Source organism: Pholcus phalangioides, unplaced genomic scaffold (genome assembly GCF_987345545.1).
Source record: "Pholcus phalangioides strain wild (caught in Gottingen) unplaced genomic scaffold, Ppha-v1.0 ptg000003l_1, whole genome shotgun sequence".
Classification (NCBI taxonomy): Eukaryota; Metazoa; Arthropoda; class Arachnida; order Araneae; family Pholcidae; genus Pholcus; species Pholcus phalangioides.
The window spans coordinates 41,087,981-41,106,912 of NW_028301596.1; the positions used below are offsets into that span (position 1 = coordinate 41,087,981).

At 38.1% G+C, this 18,932-nt stretch overlaps 1 protein-coding gene across 1 annotated transcript in view; it reads right to left on the reverse strand.

Annotated features, from left to right (window-relative positions):
• The window catches only part of LOC149088613 (uncharacterized), a 92,916-nt gene that overhangs the window by 44,232 nt on the left and 29,752 nt on the right, over positions 1-18,932 (reverse strand). The window contains exons 9-12 of the mRNA XM_089252131.1: positions 18,694-18,876; positions 16,342-16,542; positions 15,396-15,566; positions 9,645-9,863 (exon numbers count right to left, since the gene is read on the reverse strand). Coding sequence (XP_089108257.1) covers positions 9,645-9,863; positions 15,396-15,566; positions 16,342-16,542; positions 18,694-18,876 — 774 coding nt within the window. The remainder of the gene's footprint in view (positions 1-9,644; positions 9,864-15,395; positions 15,567-16,341; positions 16,543-18,693; positions 18,877-18,932) is intronic.

The following is an 18,932-nucleotide window of genomic DNA, read 5'->3' on the forward strand; positions in this document are numbered from 1 at the left end:
ACCTAATCCTAGGATAGATTGATTATCAAGACCAGCAATGTATCAAAAATAACCCAGATTGCATTAAGACAAAAATTAGCTACAAAATATTTGAAAATTTCATCTCAAACATATCTTTTGAAAATGTTTTTTATGAAAATGAAACCAAACAAAAATATCAACGTTTCCTAACCATAATTACTCTCAACTCAAATCTGTGGACTAAATCATCATTACTATGAAACATTACTAAAAGAAGCAATGATAAATGAATTACTAATGAACTAATAGAAAAGATAAATATCAAAGAAAAATTGTATAAAAAATATAGAAAATATCTTAATATATAATATCGTATGAAATAGAATACAAAAATTATGATAAAATGTTGAAAATTTCAATACGAAAAGCTAAACAAGAGTATCAAAAGGCTAAATTTGTTGAATGTACTGACAAACGAAGCAATGGAAATGCTTAAACTATTTTGTGCTCAATAAAAATAGTGGAAAGCAAGTTCTACCAATTCATCAGCATCCACAAGTTTTAGAAAATGAATTTAACAAAGAATTTATTGAAAGAAATTTAAATAATACAAATCTTGGTGTAAAAGTACTTATCAAAGTGAAAGCTGGAATGTGATGTTATAAACTCAATGACATCAATGGATATGGGATGTCAATGGATATTGACATCCCTTTCTTGAAAAGAATAATAAATGAATTAAATGAAACTAAAGCAACTTGATAGGATGGCCTAACTCCAAAAATGTTAAAAATAATTGCATCCCATGATATTGATGTACTTAAACATCTCATTGATTCATCTATAAGTGGAAATTACTTCTACAATGAATTAAAATTTTCTTTTGTCTACCCAATTTATAAGAAAGGAGACCCAAATGCAATAATAAACTACAGACCAATATCGGTTGTTCCAGTTTTCTCTAAAATAATCGAAAAATTTATAAATCAACAACTAATAGGTTTTTTGAACCATAACAATTATTTGGCCGCGAATCAATTCGGTTTTCAAAAAAATGAAAACACTGAAATGGCTATAATCAAAATCTGTCACTATTTAAATACCGGCTACAATAACAATGAATACTCTATTTTTGTTTATTTAGACCTAAAACAAGCTGTAGTGCTGTCCACACGATGGCGCTGGCGTATCTTCCCAGCTTGTATAATTATTAGTCTATTTTCTGCTGGTGGCATCACAACAGAAATCGGGGGTCAAAGGCGTCTGGCTCGGTTTGTTGATGGTTGATGTTGTCTCACTCACCGACGCGCGTGTCTGCGTCTCATCATGCACGGGGAACATTTTCCTCTACCAGCATCCCCGTTCGTATTATGTAAATATTATCCGTTGTAAATAAAGTGTAAATATATCAACTAAAGATTGGCGACATCGGACGTGAAGCAAAAGAAACCACCATGGCAGAGGTGAGTGCCGTAGTTATACCGCCATTCAACGTGCGTGATGTATCGTTATGGTTCGTGATGTGTGAAAGCACTTTCGAGTTAGCCGCTCCGAAACCGATAACAGAGTCAAAAACAAAATACAACTACATCGTTGCAAATCTTCCTCCAGATAACGCATCTCTAGTACGAGACATTCTCATGAACCCGCCAACTTCGGAGCCATACGAAAAACTAAAGCACGAACTAGTCGCACGTTGCAGTGAATCCTCGTCTACACAGCTTAAGAAACTTCTCGCTTGTGAGCCATTAGGAGATCGGAAACCGTCTGACATTCTCCGTGAATTAAAACGAAGAGCGGAATCTCTCAGCGTTTCGGACGAACTATTGACAGAACTCTTCCTGCAACAACTACCCAAATCTACTCGATCTATACTCGCTGTCGTGAGCCCACTAACCCTTGACAAAACGGCTGAGCTGGCCGACAAGATCCAAGAAGCAAGCCCACCTCATGTAGACGCCGTGAACAAAAGTCAACAGTCGGACACGATCGCACAACTCCAAGAAGAGATTGCCCAACTACGCCGCGAACTGAAAACAGTTTTGCGTGTGCGTTCCCGTAGTGTTTCGCGCTCGCGTTTTTTCCGTTCAAAGAGATCAACATCACCACCTACGTTGCCGGATAGGCAATTTTGTTGGTACCATAAGACATTTGGCAATCAAGCCAGAAGGTGCACTTCACCATGCAGGTTTACAAAAAACGACGAAGGCGGAGAGTAGTAGCGACATGCTCCCTGCCAACGACATCTCGTCGCTTATTCGTAGCCGATCGAAGCACCAACATTTCATTCCTTGTAGACACTGGATCTGACGTTTCAATACTCCCAGCATGCAGCACTGACAAACGTCAACCACTTCTCCAACTTTCCGCTGCAAATTCGTCTCCAATAAACGTCTATGGTGAGCGAACAGTCACTTTAGATTTTCAACTCAGCAGAGTCTTCCGGTGGACTTTCCTCTTGGCCGCGGTACCGAAACCGATTCTTGGAGCCGATTTCTTGTATAACTTCAATTTGCTTCCGGACTTACGACGACGATGCCTCCTCGACATGAGGACTAAACTTACTGCAAACTGTCAACTAAAGAAGTCAGAAGTGCACTCAATCAAACTTTTCGACGGTGACTCAACTTATCAAAGCCTGCTCAGCAAATCTTCGCTGAACTCCAAACCATGCTGTGAGCATATCATCGAGACAACAGGTAGGCCAATTTTTGCTAAAGCTCGCCGTCTCTCTCCAGAAAAGTTATCTTGCGCAAAAAAGCAATTTCTGGACATGCAAAAACAAGGATTATGTCGGCCATCAAACAGTGCATGGGCCAGTCCAATTCATATGGTCAAGAAACCTAATGGTGCGTGGCGTATCTGCGGTGATTACCGTCAGCTAAATAAGATCACCACACCAGACAGATATCCCATTCCTCATATCCATGACCTAACCCACATGCTTCATGGGACTGCAATATACTCGACCATCGACCTCGTCTCGGCGTATCAACAAATTCCAGTGGCAGAAGCTGACGTGCCCAAGACTGCCGTCATCACGCCTTTCGGGCTTTATGAATTTCCTTTCATGCCCTACGGACTTTGCAATGCCGCCCAGACATTTCAGAGGTACATCGACCAAGTGTTGGCTGGTCTCAGTTTTTCAGCGGGATACATAGATGACATCCTCATCGCATCAGCGAACTCTGAACAGCATAAACAGCACCTGGACATAGTTTTTAAACGACTGGCCGAACATGGTCTAAAGATCAACTCTCTGAAGTGCAAATTCTTCCAAGATGAAGTCACATTTCTCGGACACAGGATATCATCAAAAGTAATTTCTCCTCTTCATGATAAAGTGAAGGCGATAAAAGATTTCCCAAGACCGGCAACCATCCAAGAACTTCGACGTTTTCTAGGAATGTTGAATTTTTATCGGAGATTCCTTCCTGGGTTAGCAGAAACACAAGCTCCACTATGTTTATATCTTCAAGAAAAAGCCAAAAGCAACGCGAAGATTGAGTGGACGGAAACATCAAATCAAGCTTTCGTAGATTGCAAGAAAAAACTCATTTCTGCAACCCTTCTTGCTTTTCCACATCTATCGGCCGAACTCTCTATCATGGTAGATGCATCCAATACAGCAATCGGTGCTTGCCTACAACAGCTTGTCAACTCGCACTGGCAACCTCTCGCTTTCTACTCCAGGAAGCTTATCAAAGCTGAGATGAATTATAGCGCTTACGACAGAGAGCTATTAGCAGCATATGCGGCAGTGAAGCAGTTTCAACACATGATCGAAGGGAAACATTTCATCCTCTACACCGACCATAAACCCTTGACATTTGCATTTCGTCAAAAGCCCCACAAGACATCTCCCAGACAAACACGACATCTTGACTTCATCGGACAGCATACCACCGACATACGTCACGTATCAGGCGTACAGAACCTAGTCTCTGATGCTCTTTCTAGAATACAAGCCATTGCATGCCCTCCATCAATAGACTATTCCAAGATCGCAGCAGCTCAAGCGACCGACAGTGAACTTGACTCTCTCAAGCATTCCTCCTCTTTAAAACTCAACATCTGCAATTTAGTTGGTATAGACAAACCACTCTGGTGTGACACATCCTGCAATCGAGTACGTCCATATATACCGAATACTCTTCGAAGACACGTTTTCGATGTTCTTCACAATCTATGCCACCCAGGCATCAAAGCAACAACACGTCTTGTCTGCGATCGCTTTGTATGGCCTTCAATTCGGAAAGACTGCACCACCTGGACTCGATGTTGTGTGCCTTGCCAAAAGTCAAAGGTGCACAAACATACTGTTTCCGCTCCAGGAAAAATAGAAATGCCAGACGCTCGTTTCCGTCCACTTCCGTCATCCCAAGATTACACATATTGCCTCACCTGCATCGACCGATTCAGCCGTTGGATCGAAGTTTTACCGATGAAGGACATGACAGCAGCCACTGTTGCTTCAACATTCTATTCTGGTTGGATCAGTCGTTTCGGAACCCCAGAGAAAATAACAACAGACCAAGGTCGACAGTTCGAAAGCTTCATCTTTCACGAACTCACCAAACTCCTTGGCATTCAACACATCAGGACGACACCTTACCATCCTCAAGCTAACGGGATGATAGAAAGAGTTCATCGACAACTGAAAGCAGCTCTGATAGCTAGGTCAAACATGAACTGGGTGAACACACTTCCAACAGTCCTGTTAGGGCTACGATCCTGCTACAAAGAAGACCTCAAAGCCACACCAGCACAACTCGTATACGGCACAGAGCTCAGACTGCCTGGCGATCTAATCACCAACAGTAGTAACAGCATACCGTGTCCCACAGAATTTGTCTCCATTCTAAGAGACCAGATGCAGCAGCTACAACCAACTCCTGCAACGGCGCATGGTGAAAAGAGACTGTACATACATTCGGAACTGAAGAACACCACCCACGTCTTCCTGCGGTCAGACACAGTAAAACGAGCTCTCGTCCCCACTTACAACGGACCGTACGAAGTGCTGAAACGTGGTGAGAAGACATTTTGCCTTCTCATAAAAGGAAAACCTTCCATGGTATCGGTCGACAGGTTAAAACCTGCCTTTCTGCTCACCGGCAGTGTGCCTCAGCCAACCAACAAAAACATAGATGTATCCGTGCCAAAAACTTGCTCCGTCGTTCCGAAAAGCATGCTAAAAAAGACAACGACCTGCAAAAATATTTGGAAAAACCGTCTACGTTCATCGAAGCACGTGACTTTTAAACTTTAATTCTTTCTCTTCTGTCCTCGTCCTTCGGACTGCGAGGGGGGTACTGTAGTGCTGTCCACACGATGGCGCTGGCGTATCTTCCCAGCTTGTATAATTATTAGTCTATTTTCTGCTGGTGGCATCACAACAGAAATCGGGGGTCAAAGGCGTCTGGCTCGGTTTGTTGATGGTTGATGTTGTCTCACTCACCGACGCGCGTGTCTGCGTCTCATCATGCACGGGCCACATTTTCCTCTACCAGCATCCCCGTTCGTATTATGTAAATATTATCCGTTGTAAATAAAGTGTAAATATATCAACTAAAAAGCCTTTGATAATGTGAATTTGACTATTAACAGAAAAATTACATAGAACTGGTATACGAGGACGAATATTGGAATGATTCAAAATATATTACTTTGACAGACAACAAGCAGTAGTTATAAGTCGGAAAACGAGTAGTTACCCCCAGGTTCAAAAAGGGGTCCCCCAGGGATCTGTTTGGGTCCCACATTATTTCTCATTTACATAAACGACTTCCGTAAACTGAAACTAAATGGTCAATTAATTTAATTTGCCGATTACACAGCTCTGTACATAGAGGATGACGACATAACAACTTTAATAACAGAGACATAGGATGATCTGAGACTTATTAATCAGTGGATGGTTGCAAACAAACTTGAATTGAACGTGCAAAAGACCAAATATCAGATTATTAAAACGAGCGGCTAAAATTCAGACACAGAAATCCCCATTAAAATTCATATCTGTCATCCTCAAACACAACAAAACTGCACCTGCCAAGGAATCCAAAGAGTGTATGAATACGAATACTTAGGGGTAACAATACAGGATGACTTGAAATGATGACATTCATTGCGATAAAATAACAAAAAAAATCGATTTTGCACAGTTCTTTTGTACAAGCTCAAGTATTTTATAGGGGAGGTTTTTTGAAAGATGTCTTTTACAAGCGTGGGTTTTCTCAATTATAACTTATGGTTTGTGTGCGTGGGATGGAGCATGTAATATCATGCAACTAAGTAACACATACAACAAGTAAGAAATATGCTAACACAAGCCTATAATGGAAACGATAGAAAAATTAACTGTCACACACTAGACATCAGACAATTATATATTTACCGAACGATAAACTATGCGACGAAAAATTGGCTTCAGAGTAAAAAAAAATAGAACAGCAGCGAGATTCAAACATGATTTTGAAGTGCCGAAGAAAAAACCATCTGTTTTAAAAGATTCTGTTTCTCATTAACTGCTCCTAAATTTATGAATTCATTTCAGTCAAAAAACCCAACTACTACTAATAATACTAACCACAAATATGAAATTTACATATATGCAAAAAGCATTCAAAATTATGACGACATGTTCTGAAACTATTAATAAGCTGTTTCATATTTTATTTCAATTTTTGGATCAACTTTGAGAAATTTTTTATTTATCTTAGGACATACTTCGTGAAAATTTTTTAAAGAGGCCAAATTTGTGCATTCAGTGTATTCAAATATAAATTTTCCCCCCTCTATTTTCCAGTCAAGGACTGAAAAATTATATTTCGTTTCGATATCCAATCATAGTATTTAATTTATTTCGTCACAAACCCACTCTTTCATAACTTCGATTATGAATCAGTATCTCGTTTTTATTTAAGTAGTTAGATGGCAGCACCTGGACCCACAATATGCGTTACGCTCACTTAAATGCATTGTTGGGTATTAAAAATTTTATTCGACGCTGTAATCTCTTTGGAAGTAAAAGTATGGTGGATTACCTCTTCGACGATAGACCGGAACCATTTAGAGAAGGGAGGTACGGCTTTCAAATTTCCTTGCCTGATTTATTTTTAAGGATCATCGTCAGTAACAAATCCTAATTTAAAACCTATTAAAGTGAATGCAGCTTTTAATGAATCCAAATATAACGAATGAAAATATTTCATTCCTGTCAGATTGTTAAGGTACCAATGTTATTGTACAGGGTGTCCTGTAAGTGCTAGCACGGGCCCTATCTTATCAACCGTCCGTCGTAGAGGTATGATTGCAATGTACAGGGTAGTTTTTGAACAGAGTAGTTTTTTCGTATTTTTTAAACTGGAATCATACCTCAACGATGAACAGTCGATGAGATAAAGTCCATGCTAGCACTTACAGGACGGCCTGTATACCACTGTAAACAGACATATCTAACAATGAATTCAAGTTGCGTTGTTGCTTTCAAATAACTTCATTGAAACAATGCACTATAAATTCTTTTTTGGAGCAACTAAATTTTAAAATGATAATTTTTAATTAAAAATATTAATAATTCTTATAAATGTGCAATTGTCTGTTAGTGCAAGCAAATACTTCAATATTACGAGCAAGAAAAACTATTGCTTAACATTACTACAAATTTACCACGCTTTATTTAAATTTTAATATTACTTATCGCACATAAAATAATTCAAGGTTTTGTGAATAAGGTGCAATATTTAATTATGAATCAATTGTAGCTGCAGCTTATAAGTTACTTTATGCGTTAACGGGGGAATTGATATAAAACACAAATTTGCGATTTGCTTATTTATAACCGAATATATAGCATAGTCATCGATGCAATGCATCAATAATATTCAAAATTATTTATTGAGGGGCCATTCAAGCATTACGTAAGCAGATTTTCAGCCATTTTTGACCCCCTCTCCCCCTTGTCAGCAAAAAACTGACCCCCCCCCCCCGTCAGCAAAATTTCGTCAGCAGCTTAGAATATTTCATATCTTCAAAAAGGGGTGGTTGATGGCGTCATTATATCCGAAACCCCTCCCCCCCCTCGATGCTGACGTAATACATGAATGATCCCTAACACACATTCTCAATTTATATGTACACACAAATTTTCATTAAAAAATTTAAATATAGCACAATACATAGAATGTGAAACTTTAATTTGATATTATAGTGATTGCATATTTATATTTAATTAGCCATGTAAATATGTGTAATGCAATCCAAAATAGGCATGAGCTATTTGATATTTCTCAGCATCACCAAGTGGGATCCACTGCCCATCAATTGCGTGACACTATGGCCATTTATATTTTTAAACAACCCATTTAGTAGCGGGCAAAAAAAAATATTAAGAATACCTTTAAAAACTCTTCCTATATAGTTCGATAGCAAAAAAAAAAAAAATTCTTACCTTAGTATGAACGTGCTAGCACTTCGTCGCGACTTCATTCGCCGATGTCAACATACACTTGTATCACAGCAGCAGGTTTTGGAGGATATAACGATGAAGCACTTCTCAACTTTGAAGATACCAAACAAATAAACGATATTTTATCGGTCATTTTTCTTGAATAAAATTGTCTAATTCATTGAAAAAAAAATCATATTTTATCGCTAAATACGATAGCGTGAGCTAGCGGCTAGTGGCGAAATTTCTTCCCAACCAAGATGACCGCCGTGAACTAACGCTTAACGACTAGCGTTAGGCAGTCCTTAGCTGCTGCCCTAAGTAACTACTAAAAAAATACTTAGCTTAGAGATAGTGTCGAAAAGTCGAACTATCGGACAGCTAAGGACGAATCGGGCGCTCAACTACTTTTTTTTCAGCTAAGGACCGCAGAGATAGTTCACCCCCAGGGTCACAATCCATACAGATAGCATGAAAAACTGCACTGAAGTATACGCAGATCACTATAGTTTCACATAGGGAATAGTTAAACTGAACACTTCGCGAAGTCATAGTAACTTCTATAAAAGGAGTTAATATTATACTTACCAACAATGATTCTCGAGACGGGATCATTCAGGAAGTTCACGGGTGTGTCATTCGTACATCACATTTTAAGATGGCCGAGAAGATGTCTAGTAGATTTTATTCGAAAATGGTGAAAGCCAAACAATGTTTCTGTCTCGTCAACCTAAACGTGAACTCTTCCATTTTTCCAAACCAATTATTAAGAATACGACCCTAGGTTCCATAGCAAAAAATTGTCTGTTGTATGGGGACTATTACCCTATTTTGTGTGTTCAGGAGATCAATGCAGAGTTTTAGCAGTAGAGGGAGTAAAAATTAGCTACTTGAAAACTCGTTTTTTTCCATTGATAGGGGTCCGAGATACGCCGTTGAGTCATAGAAAAATTTTAATGTAAATTAAAAACACAAATCTAAGCATTTTACTCTAATTTTTTCATGATATAAATTTTAATTGTTGGTCGACCAGTTTTCACTTTGCAACCATACCATAGAACAAGACGAAGTCATAACTTGAACAAGAATTATCTGTGAGTGATTCACACGTAATTACAAATGATAACATACAAGAAATATATTGAAATAAATGCAGTTTAATAACGTAATCAGGATAAAATATTACAAATAATACGCGTTTCCACACATGATATTAAGAGTTCGTCCATTTAGCTCGCCCGCCTGCAAATTTTGCCATCATCGTATTCTTCTTCGACACATTCGTCGGGCCTTACGCATTCGTCGTAATTATTCCTCACGAATCCGGGCTTGCAGTCACATCCAGGCAAGCAGACCTTGGGGCAGTAAGGCTTCTTATCTTGATAGTTATCGCAAGTGTTCATACACGTCGGTTTGCATTCGTAGAATTTCTCGTTGTTTCGGCAAATCTCTGTGGGGAAAATAGAATAGAATCAAGTCATCATAAATCATATTTTGAAATGGCAGTGGTATACCACACACAATTAGAATCAGCTCATCAATATGTTTTTATTGAAGTACTAAAGTGCTTATATGCACGTTACTCGTTAACATAATTGAATGTAGGTCTGGATTTTTTTTCTAAGTAATAAAATTAACATATTTATATAATATTTAAATGCCGAACTCACGAATGTAAAATATGGGATACGCCCATCATATAATATTCGTAATAATTACGATACGAATCCATAAATATTGCGTATAAATAGCATATAAATACTTTTCCTAATTCTAAGTAACCTATATATGTGATATCTCCATCATATTTACTTATTGTACCCATAATTGATTTATTTATCTATAGTCACGCTCACGTGATGCTCGATGAACAAAAATGTCGATGAATTTTTCAATTCAATCTGATCTTTAGTTTGATCGAAGTATAAATTCGGAATAAGTATCATTGTGCGTGTGTTACTTTTGATTGAAATATGTCGTCTTTTTTTTTTTCAATTGCGATGTAAGATTTACTTTAATTATTTGTGCATTGTTTATTTTCTGACCTATCAATTGGATTTTTTGTTTTGGATTTGTTTTTTGTATTCAATAGGAAACTAAGGTTTTAAGTGTAGAGATTGGTATTAGGTTATTCAGGTTCTTGTCTACATTGCATATAATGAAGACGTTTAGATTGGAATCAGATATTGCAGATTTATGCTTTTTTTTATAGAATTCCATTCTAGTTGTTGATTTATGACTTGATTCAACATTCGAATAATACGAATTCAGTACAAAAATTGACGTTAATTTGTAAGACCAACCTTAATTAAAGTTCGCTCCACACCCTAATAATGCTACTTCTTGCCTCAACAAAATTACTGATGAACGAAATTATGTCTCAAATTTGAATTCTTAGTAGATAGTAAATGCTTATTGGCTGAACATTATTTTAAACAAATAAATTTTCGAATTCGAGTCAACAAGTAAATTTTTGATCCCAAACAGACGTCAAGTCAGACCTTAACTCCCCTCTACAGCTGGCATTTCGCTTGTTGTGTGTGGCCTTTGTATTTGTATAGGTCAGGTTGACCTCAAACAATCAATTGTAGACCTCATAAAAAATCAGTTTTTGGCCTCAAACACGGGTCTCGTTTGAATATCTATAGCAACCATATCTGAACTATTCACTACTCTGCAATTTTTTTGTCCTTCAATTTTTCTCGAATTTGGGAATATTCTTGATTAGGTTATAATTTTACTTACGAACTGGGTAGAAACTTAAACAAATTAAAACACAGAAAACAAGAATTGAAATGCAGCAGTGCAAAATGCTTTATTAAAATCTACTTTTTCCATGTATATGAATATATATATAACAAAATATAAAAATATGTGCGTAAATATTTTTCTGGATTGATCATCTTCGGTTTTAAGTATTCGATAGTATATTTGTCTCAACACATAATCATGCATAGAAATCATTCAGGAACACTTTATAACATTCGGGAACTTCATATCAGGTTTGCAGATCTAGTCCATCTCCGTGTGAGATTTGTGATTACCGATAAATTTGATAAACTCTTTCTTGTAATCATAGATCTTGGGTGTAGTTTGTGTCGTACGAAAAGATTTCGTAAGAATATTTATATAATATAAGTTCTTTAAAATATAGTAAATTACATGTGTTTTCTAAAGAGTGTGTATGGGTGAAAGTAAATATTTCAGCTATATAACATATCTATATGTTATATAGCTGATAACATATAGATAATTGTTATCAGCTAAACATGCTATAATGCTATAACATCAGCTAAACTATGTTAATAGCATAATATAATTGTTCTAATAACAGAGTAGCTGATTGCAATTGATCTTTTTAATCAAAGTATTGAATTATTATAGATATATCTGGATTAACGTGGGAAAAAAAATCCGAATTATCCTGGTAATTATTTCTATGGTCAATTAAGCATTCAATAAATAATTACAGGACATCGTGACGGATTTAAAAAATCAATATAGATTAAAGGGGCTTGGTGTTAAAAAAATAGTTCTGGTAGTGAGCCATGCCACAAAGTGTCTATCGGAGCTGCTCTGTTGTTAGTACAGAATCTTACCGACAGAAGCGCCACTTATTGCATCGCTTCAGGTAACGCATGGTTTTTGTGTGCAAGCTTGTCTATTAAAGAATCAGAAGCTTGTTGCTGAAACAGACTATTGACGTTTCGATTTCCTGTAATAGGGATGGGCAAACTACGGCCAGCTTAGAGTTTCTATCCTGCCTGCCGAAGAATCTGCGGCACTTCACTTTTAAGTATAAACTTTCTAATTATGAATCAATGTCCGAGTATGTCTGGCCGCCAAAATTTTTCTTTTTTGTTCTGCCGCTCCTGAAAAAGTTTGCCAATCACTGTCCTAGAACAACGTTCCGATCGCAGTTATTATCCAGTTAGAAGTTGCTAATGACAGAGAATTCGTACTAACAATAGAACGGCTTCATTAATAAATTTTTGTGTCCTATCTCATAAATTTTATTGCCTGAATCAATTTTTGTACAGTAATCGCTCTTACAAATGCTCTAAGACCGTATTATAACCGTATTGTCCGTATCTAAATTGTATAAATAATACTTCACATTTAACTTCAAATGATTAAATTACATAAAAAAATAAATTTCAAAATTAGAATATTCATGGGCGTATGTAGAAATATTTTTATGATGGAGTCAATAATTATCTTCTGCCATATTTTTTTTCTCCAAGGTGAAGGAGAGCGGGGTTCTTGAGCTTGGTGCTCTGTATAATGCTTAACGATCACGATCTCTAAAAATATAAACTATATAATTTTTTTTAAATGAATATAAATTAGCATTTACTGTATTATACAAATACAACGCCACAACAGGCCAATTGCCCAACGAGGTGGCTGACTTAAGAACATCATGGATCCCCTACCTACTACTGCTACACCACACATGCACACCCCCCCCCGCGGAACCCCCCAACGAATCGTTACATGCGGGAATGTGCGTGTACGTGTAGTGCAACCTGACGTAAAGTTTGTTTCTGTGTAATGCTTGTTATGTGTAGTGCTGTCGTCTGCCCCCAGTTTTACTAACTATGAGTGAAGTGTTATGGTTGAATGATTTATCGTTGTAGGACTGTTGCTCTCTGTGGCGAGACTTTTTAACGGGGAGATCGGCTCGCATTTGCGCCTTGAAGTTGGGAACCACAGAAAACCAACTTCAGCCGACCACCACTGTGGGGTTCGAACCCGGATCCTCGCATCACGAGTCCGGCACTATAACCACTCGACCACCACAGCGGCAACATGATGGTTAGTATTGATTTGATCAAGTATATTTATGTTAATAACACCAATAATAATTAATTACAGTTTTTTGTATTAGCTAATAAAGTTTCAAACTCCTGGAGAAAATCTGAAACCATGAAGGCATGAGACCTATAAATTCACGAATTAGATTTATTCTGGAAAAAAGAAGGCAAGTGTTCTTTGTTGGCTGCTTTTTTTTGTGAGGAAATACATAATTGAAAATTATTTTCACTTTACCACATGTTTCAGTTCTGAGATCTCCAATATTTTTAAAAAGCACATGTTTTCCACATGCTCAGTTTTCAATCAGTGTTGCAAAACATTGCTTTCTCTTGGCATTAAGTAACCAAAAGGAAGGTTTGATAATAATTTGGGGGAGGGGGGTGATAAAAAAAAATAAAAAAAAGATTTCTTGACTGCAACATCAAGCTGCAGTAATGTTTCATCTAAAGAGTTTGCTTTGAGAGTGCCACTCATGCTCTAGCAAAGCAGAGACAATTTGAAAATATCTTGTCTGCCATTAAATTGACAAAAAAAAAGCAAGGGAAAAAAAATAAAAATGCAATTGACAAACAAGTTGTTCATAGTATCAGTGCTTGTCCACGTTTTGAAAATGACCTACCAAAATAAATGGAACATGTCGCAAATGTCAAGCATAAATATCAAATTATGTGCTGATATACAATGCATACTAAAAAATTGATACCCAAAATCAATGTGCTAGTATTCTATAGTTTATAATTTCTAATAGTGACTACTACACTCAATTCTAAAAAAAAAATCTATGAGTGGATGTTATCTAAGATCTAACTACGTGTATTAAATATATATTTCTCTAAATCTACAAACTAATATTAAATACTATACTAGATACGACGTACGAAAACTTGGATAACCAAGCGGAGGTAAAGATGCAGTTGGGAAAGAAAATCCACATTCGCTGCTGGGGAATCGTGTGGGAAATGGAACCATCAACAGTCCGGACGAGCGCTCTTAGTTACGGAAGACATCTATACATGATCATCGTTAGTCCGCATTCTAATGAACCAAAGCGATCCAGCCCATATTCCATCACAGAGGACAGATATTTTCTTCCCGTAGCGAATACGTAATAACAGCGGAGAGAGTGACATCGTTCTCTCTATAAGTCGCCACCTGGAGAATAAGGTCCTTTTGGCTGTGTTCATAGTGGAGCGAAGAGGTGCGAGTTGCAAGAATTGCGACCAGAAAGGGAAAAAAGGCATGGAGATGAAAAGATGTCCGCACATAGTAAAAAGAGGAGGAATAGGGTAGAGAAAATGGACGGAAGAATTCTGAAATGTAAGGGTGTAATGATCTATCGGCAGAAGTTGGGAAAGAAAAAAACGGAGGAACGGATCAGTCGGCATAGATAGTGAAAATCAGCAGATCGAGGTGAAAGCAAACATGTTTTCTCGACTCTTGGACCTTGTTGAGTGGCCTCTTTCCTTTTCTTTGTCTCGTTCTTCCAGTATGCGCGGGGCAGAACAAAACAATACTATTCGTGGTCGCCTCAATATGTGCACGGCCTCAGAGCTATTAGCTGAGCTAGGATACTCTTCATGCACAATCCTTTTCAGCGTTCCTGTATAAACTCTAAAGCAGTGTTTCTCATAGTGGGCATTATAACCCACTTTTTGGCGATGAAATGGTCCGGGAGCGGGGGGCGAAAGAGGCTACGAGTGTAACATAGGATCATATGAGTTTGCTTGAGTTGGAGGGGGGGGGGGGGCGATGAGAGAAAAATTTCTGAAGAAGGGGGGGCGATGTAACAAATAGTTTTGGAAACTGTGCTCTAAGGGAAGAAAATATCTGTCCTCTGTAGCTTAATGGTAGAGCACTCACCCGAACAGTGAGAGGTTTTTTTTGGTTGGATGCCCCCCACGAAGGAAAGAAAATTTTCTTTTCAAACTTCATCTTCATCCCCGCTTCGTTATCCAGGCATGAACAGCGGAGATTCACGTCATTTCTCACTGTACTAGATCTTCAATATTTTCATTTATGACATCGTGATAGAAATAGTAATAATCATCGTCGACGTCGTAATAATAATATTCGTCATTGTCCCTGCTCTTTGTCCCTGCTCTTTCACGGATCGCCAATCCACGTATAAGATCTCTGACGTTCTGCTTAAAGCTTTTGGATTTACCTCTCTTGCATTTCCTCATTCTGACGCAATGTCCGTCGACATCCCTGCAGTATCCGGGCTTGCAGTCGCATCCGGCTATGCACGGTACTGATGCGTCACAGCTAGTCTTCTTTCTACAGTGCTTGCAAGGCTCCACGCACTTCTTGGGTACCTCATTCTTTGGGCACACATCTGGAAATTTGGAATATTAGAGAATTATCACATTATACACCTTAATTAATTTGTCAATTTCACTTCAGGGCTAAATCAAAATTCTAATGCGCATAGTTTTTATGTGTGTATATGTTAAGATGAATGTGATAAATCCAGTTATTACGCATAATAAACGGTTATTCTGCATAATCACCGAGCATTTTGGCAAGTTTGATAAATTTCCCTAATTTTTTTAAATCAGCGATTATGTGTAGTAAGTACCCAAGCGTCGTTGGCAAATTTAATAAATACTAAAAAAAATTGTCTTTTACTGGTAATTATGCATAATGCCCAAGCGTCGTTGGTAAACATGATGAAACGTACTATATGATATACTATGCATGATAATTCATGCATGTATAGTATCGGAGTACTATCTTAAAATTTGTTCTTGTTATCATTATATCGGGGTCCGGGTCCGACTATATTCATCACACATACTAAACTCGTTTGGAATTTATTTGATATTTATTGTATCCACTAATATATACTAGGGTATTACGCGTAATCACAGATGAAGGCAATAAATTTCAAGTATTTATCAAATTAACCAACGATACTTGGGTATTATGCATATTCGCCGGTAAAAGTGATAAATTTATCGAACTTATCTAGACGATTGGTAAGTATGCATAATAACCGGTTATTATGCATAAAAGAACCAATTTATCAAATTCACCGTAACATGTTTGTTCATATTAATTTAATATTATATTCTTAGCAACTTATTACATATACTATTCGAATCACGTACCAGGGTTACACTGGTCGTATGAGACACATTTTCCGTCTTTCCTCTTCACTAAGCCGTCTTTGCAATAGCAGCCGGATATACAAACTGCAGGACATGCGATGCGATCTCTCCTTCCGAAGTTTTCGCAGGTATTTGTGCAAGTCGGTATGCAACCGTAGTATCGCTCGTCCGGATTCTTGCAAATTGGTTTCACCGGTTTCTCTGAATAGGAGATAAAACAAGAAAAATTTACATTGTATATCAAGAGAATAAGGATTTTTGTTAGATGTATGCAGGGATTACAATCGGAATTTGAGTCTTCTGAGTTATACAGGGGTGTCCTGTAAGTGCTAATGCGGCCTTTATCGCATCAACCGTCCGTCGTTGAGGTATATTTTCAATTTGATGCTCAAAATGAGTTCAAAACATACCTTGTAACAGTTTTGAGAGTGAAAATACAGTGTGTCACAAAGTAAAAAAACACCAAAATTTTTAAACTTCCCCCTTGTCATCTGACTTCCAATTAGAAAGTTGTTATCCTGATGCAAAGTAGTAACAAGAGGCGCGGTAGCCCAAGTCAATAAGATACTCGCCTAAAGCAGTGGTTAATTAGGTGTGAAGAAATCAAGCTTGTAAGTACAATGTGATGTTAAAAAAGTGTGAATGCTCTTAGAATCCAACGAACCTGCCTGTAGAACCAGGACCATCTTTACGCATGAACATTATGCACATTATGTGATCTGGTAATATGATTTTTGAAAGTATGTAAATATGTAAGCTATCACTTTCAGTTAAGTACGGGGCCCTTGAACATCACTTATTGTAGGCATTCCATGATGTTGAACTAGCCATGAAGCCCTGAAGCTTCAGAATGACACCCCATGAAGCTTCTGAAGCCCAGGGATCTGAAAGCGGACTTTAATAGAATTTTTGTTTGTAAATTTACTCAAAAAGCCCAATAGTTAGTAGAAAATGTTATGCTCTTGGACAGAGATGGATTTTTGGGGGGAGGGCTAAGCGGTCCAACAGCGACACGTTCGAGCAATAAATTGTGAAGAAAATTAGACTAGAACAAAGGAGGGAAGGAGGCAAACCTACAAAATCCCGCCTCTGCTCCTGAATTAGAGTCGGTGGGGAGGGGGGGGGGGTGTTTAATAAGATAGGAGGCCACGAGAAGAAAATATTGTCCGAAAGGGGCTTAGGCGAAAATATTTTAATACGAAGTGTCCTAAAGTGCTAAAGGATGTGTAGAGGTGTCGCGAGAGTAGGGAGTTCCACATCGTGGGGGAGGGGGGGGGGTTAGCACACCAACCTCTCAGTGAGTTCCGGCACAACTCATTAGGTAGTAAATTGCCCATAGATGGCGATAGATCTGAGTTGTGCTCGGTTTGAAAGGAAGAAAGAATAAAAACCTCTCGGTGAGTATAAAAAAGGCTGCTGTTCCGAATCAGTAACAAATTATAGGTCACGGTATAATTTACCCTCGCGTGTAGAAAGTAACCATGGGGCGCCAAAAATGATCAAATGATTAAAAGAGCAACATAGGCTGGCTAAAAACTGGTCCAGCTTAGCCCAATATTCCTCGGCAAATATTTGCTTCCAGAACACTATTCGTATTGTCATTGTTGGCGATCTTCGACCAATGTGTGACCAGACGGATTAGATAATCTGAAAAGAAGGCGGCACTTTTGACTTGGGTTGGAAGCTGGAAAGTATTTGTCGTTCTGTTCGACCAGCTTCCTAATAGCTTCCAGCATACAACGTTTGTTGATCATTGCCAATGGTGGAGTGGCTACACCACTTGAACATTATCAACTGGAACGTATTGGGCCAGCTTTGACACGAGTGTGGTCCCTGACTTAAACTCTACACGGTACAATGGTGGACGGCTGAAGTTGGTTTTCTGCGGTTTTCGAGGCACAAATGCGAACCGGCATACCTATTTGAACAAATCTCTCCGCAGAGAACAGGCAGACCTACAACAAGATACTGACATAACACGAATATTCAAAACTTTCCACCTTTATGTCAGAAAATAGAAGACAAATGTGAACACGAACATGAAACAAGCGTATCTAGACAACATAAATACGTTAGGGCCACACATACACTCAGAACAAACATTGCGTCATGTGCCGATTCGTTAGAAATTCCGTAGAAGAATGTGTACGAGGTGAATGTACGGTTAAGTAGTAGTATTAGACAGCTCAGAACATGTCATTTTTAATTACGATGGCAATAAGTGACTCAATTTCTCTTTTTTGGTGGTAAGAATGGCCTGCCGATTGAGATTCTATAATCAGAATTTCACAAGAATGTGCTTTTAGTAAGCTCAGAATTGCATCTAGCAACCATAATAATGAATGTCCTAACCTGGTTCGCACTTATCGGGCTGCACGCATTTGCCATCTTTCCTTCTTACGAGACCCTGTTTGCAAGCACATCCAGGCTTACATATCAGAGTACAGACGGCCGTTTTCTTGAAATTCTCGCAAGTGTTCCTACACGTAGGCAAGCAGTTGTAGTATTCCTCGTCTTTGGCGCATTTTGGTCCACCTGAAAAATAGTCGAAAAGTCGAAAAACACATCGATGTTATCGATCACTCTTTAGT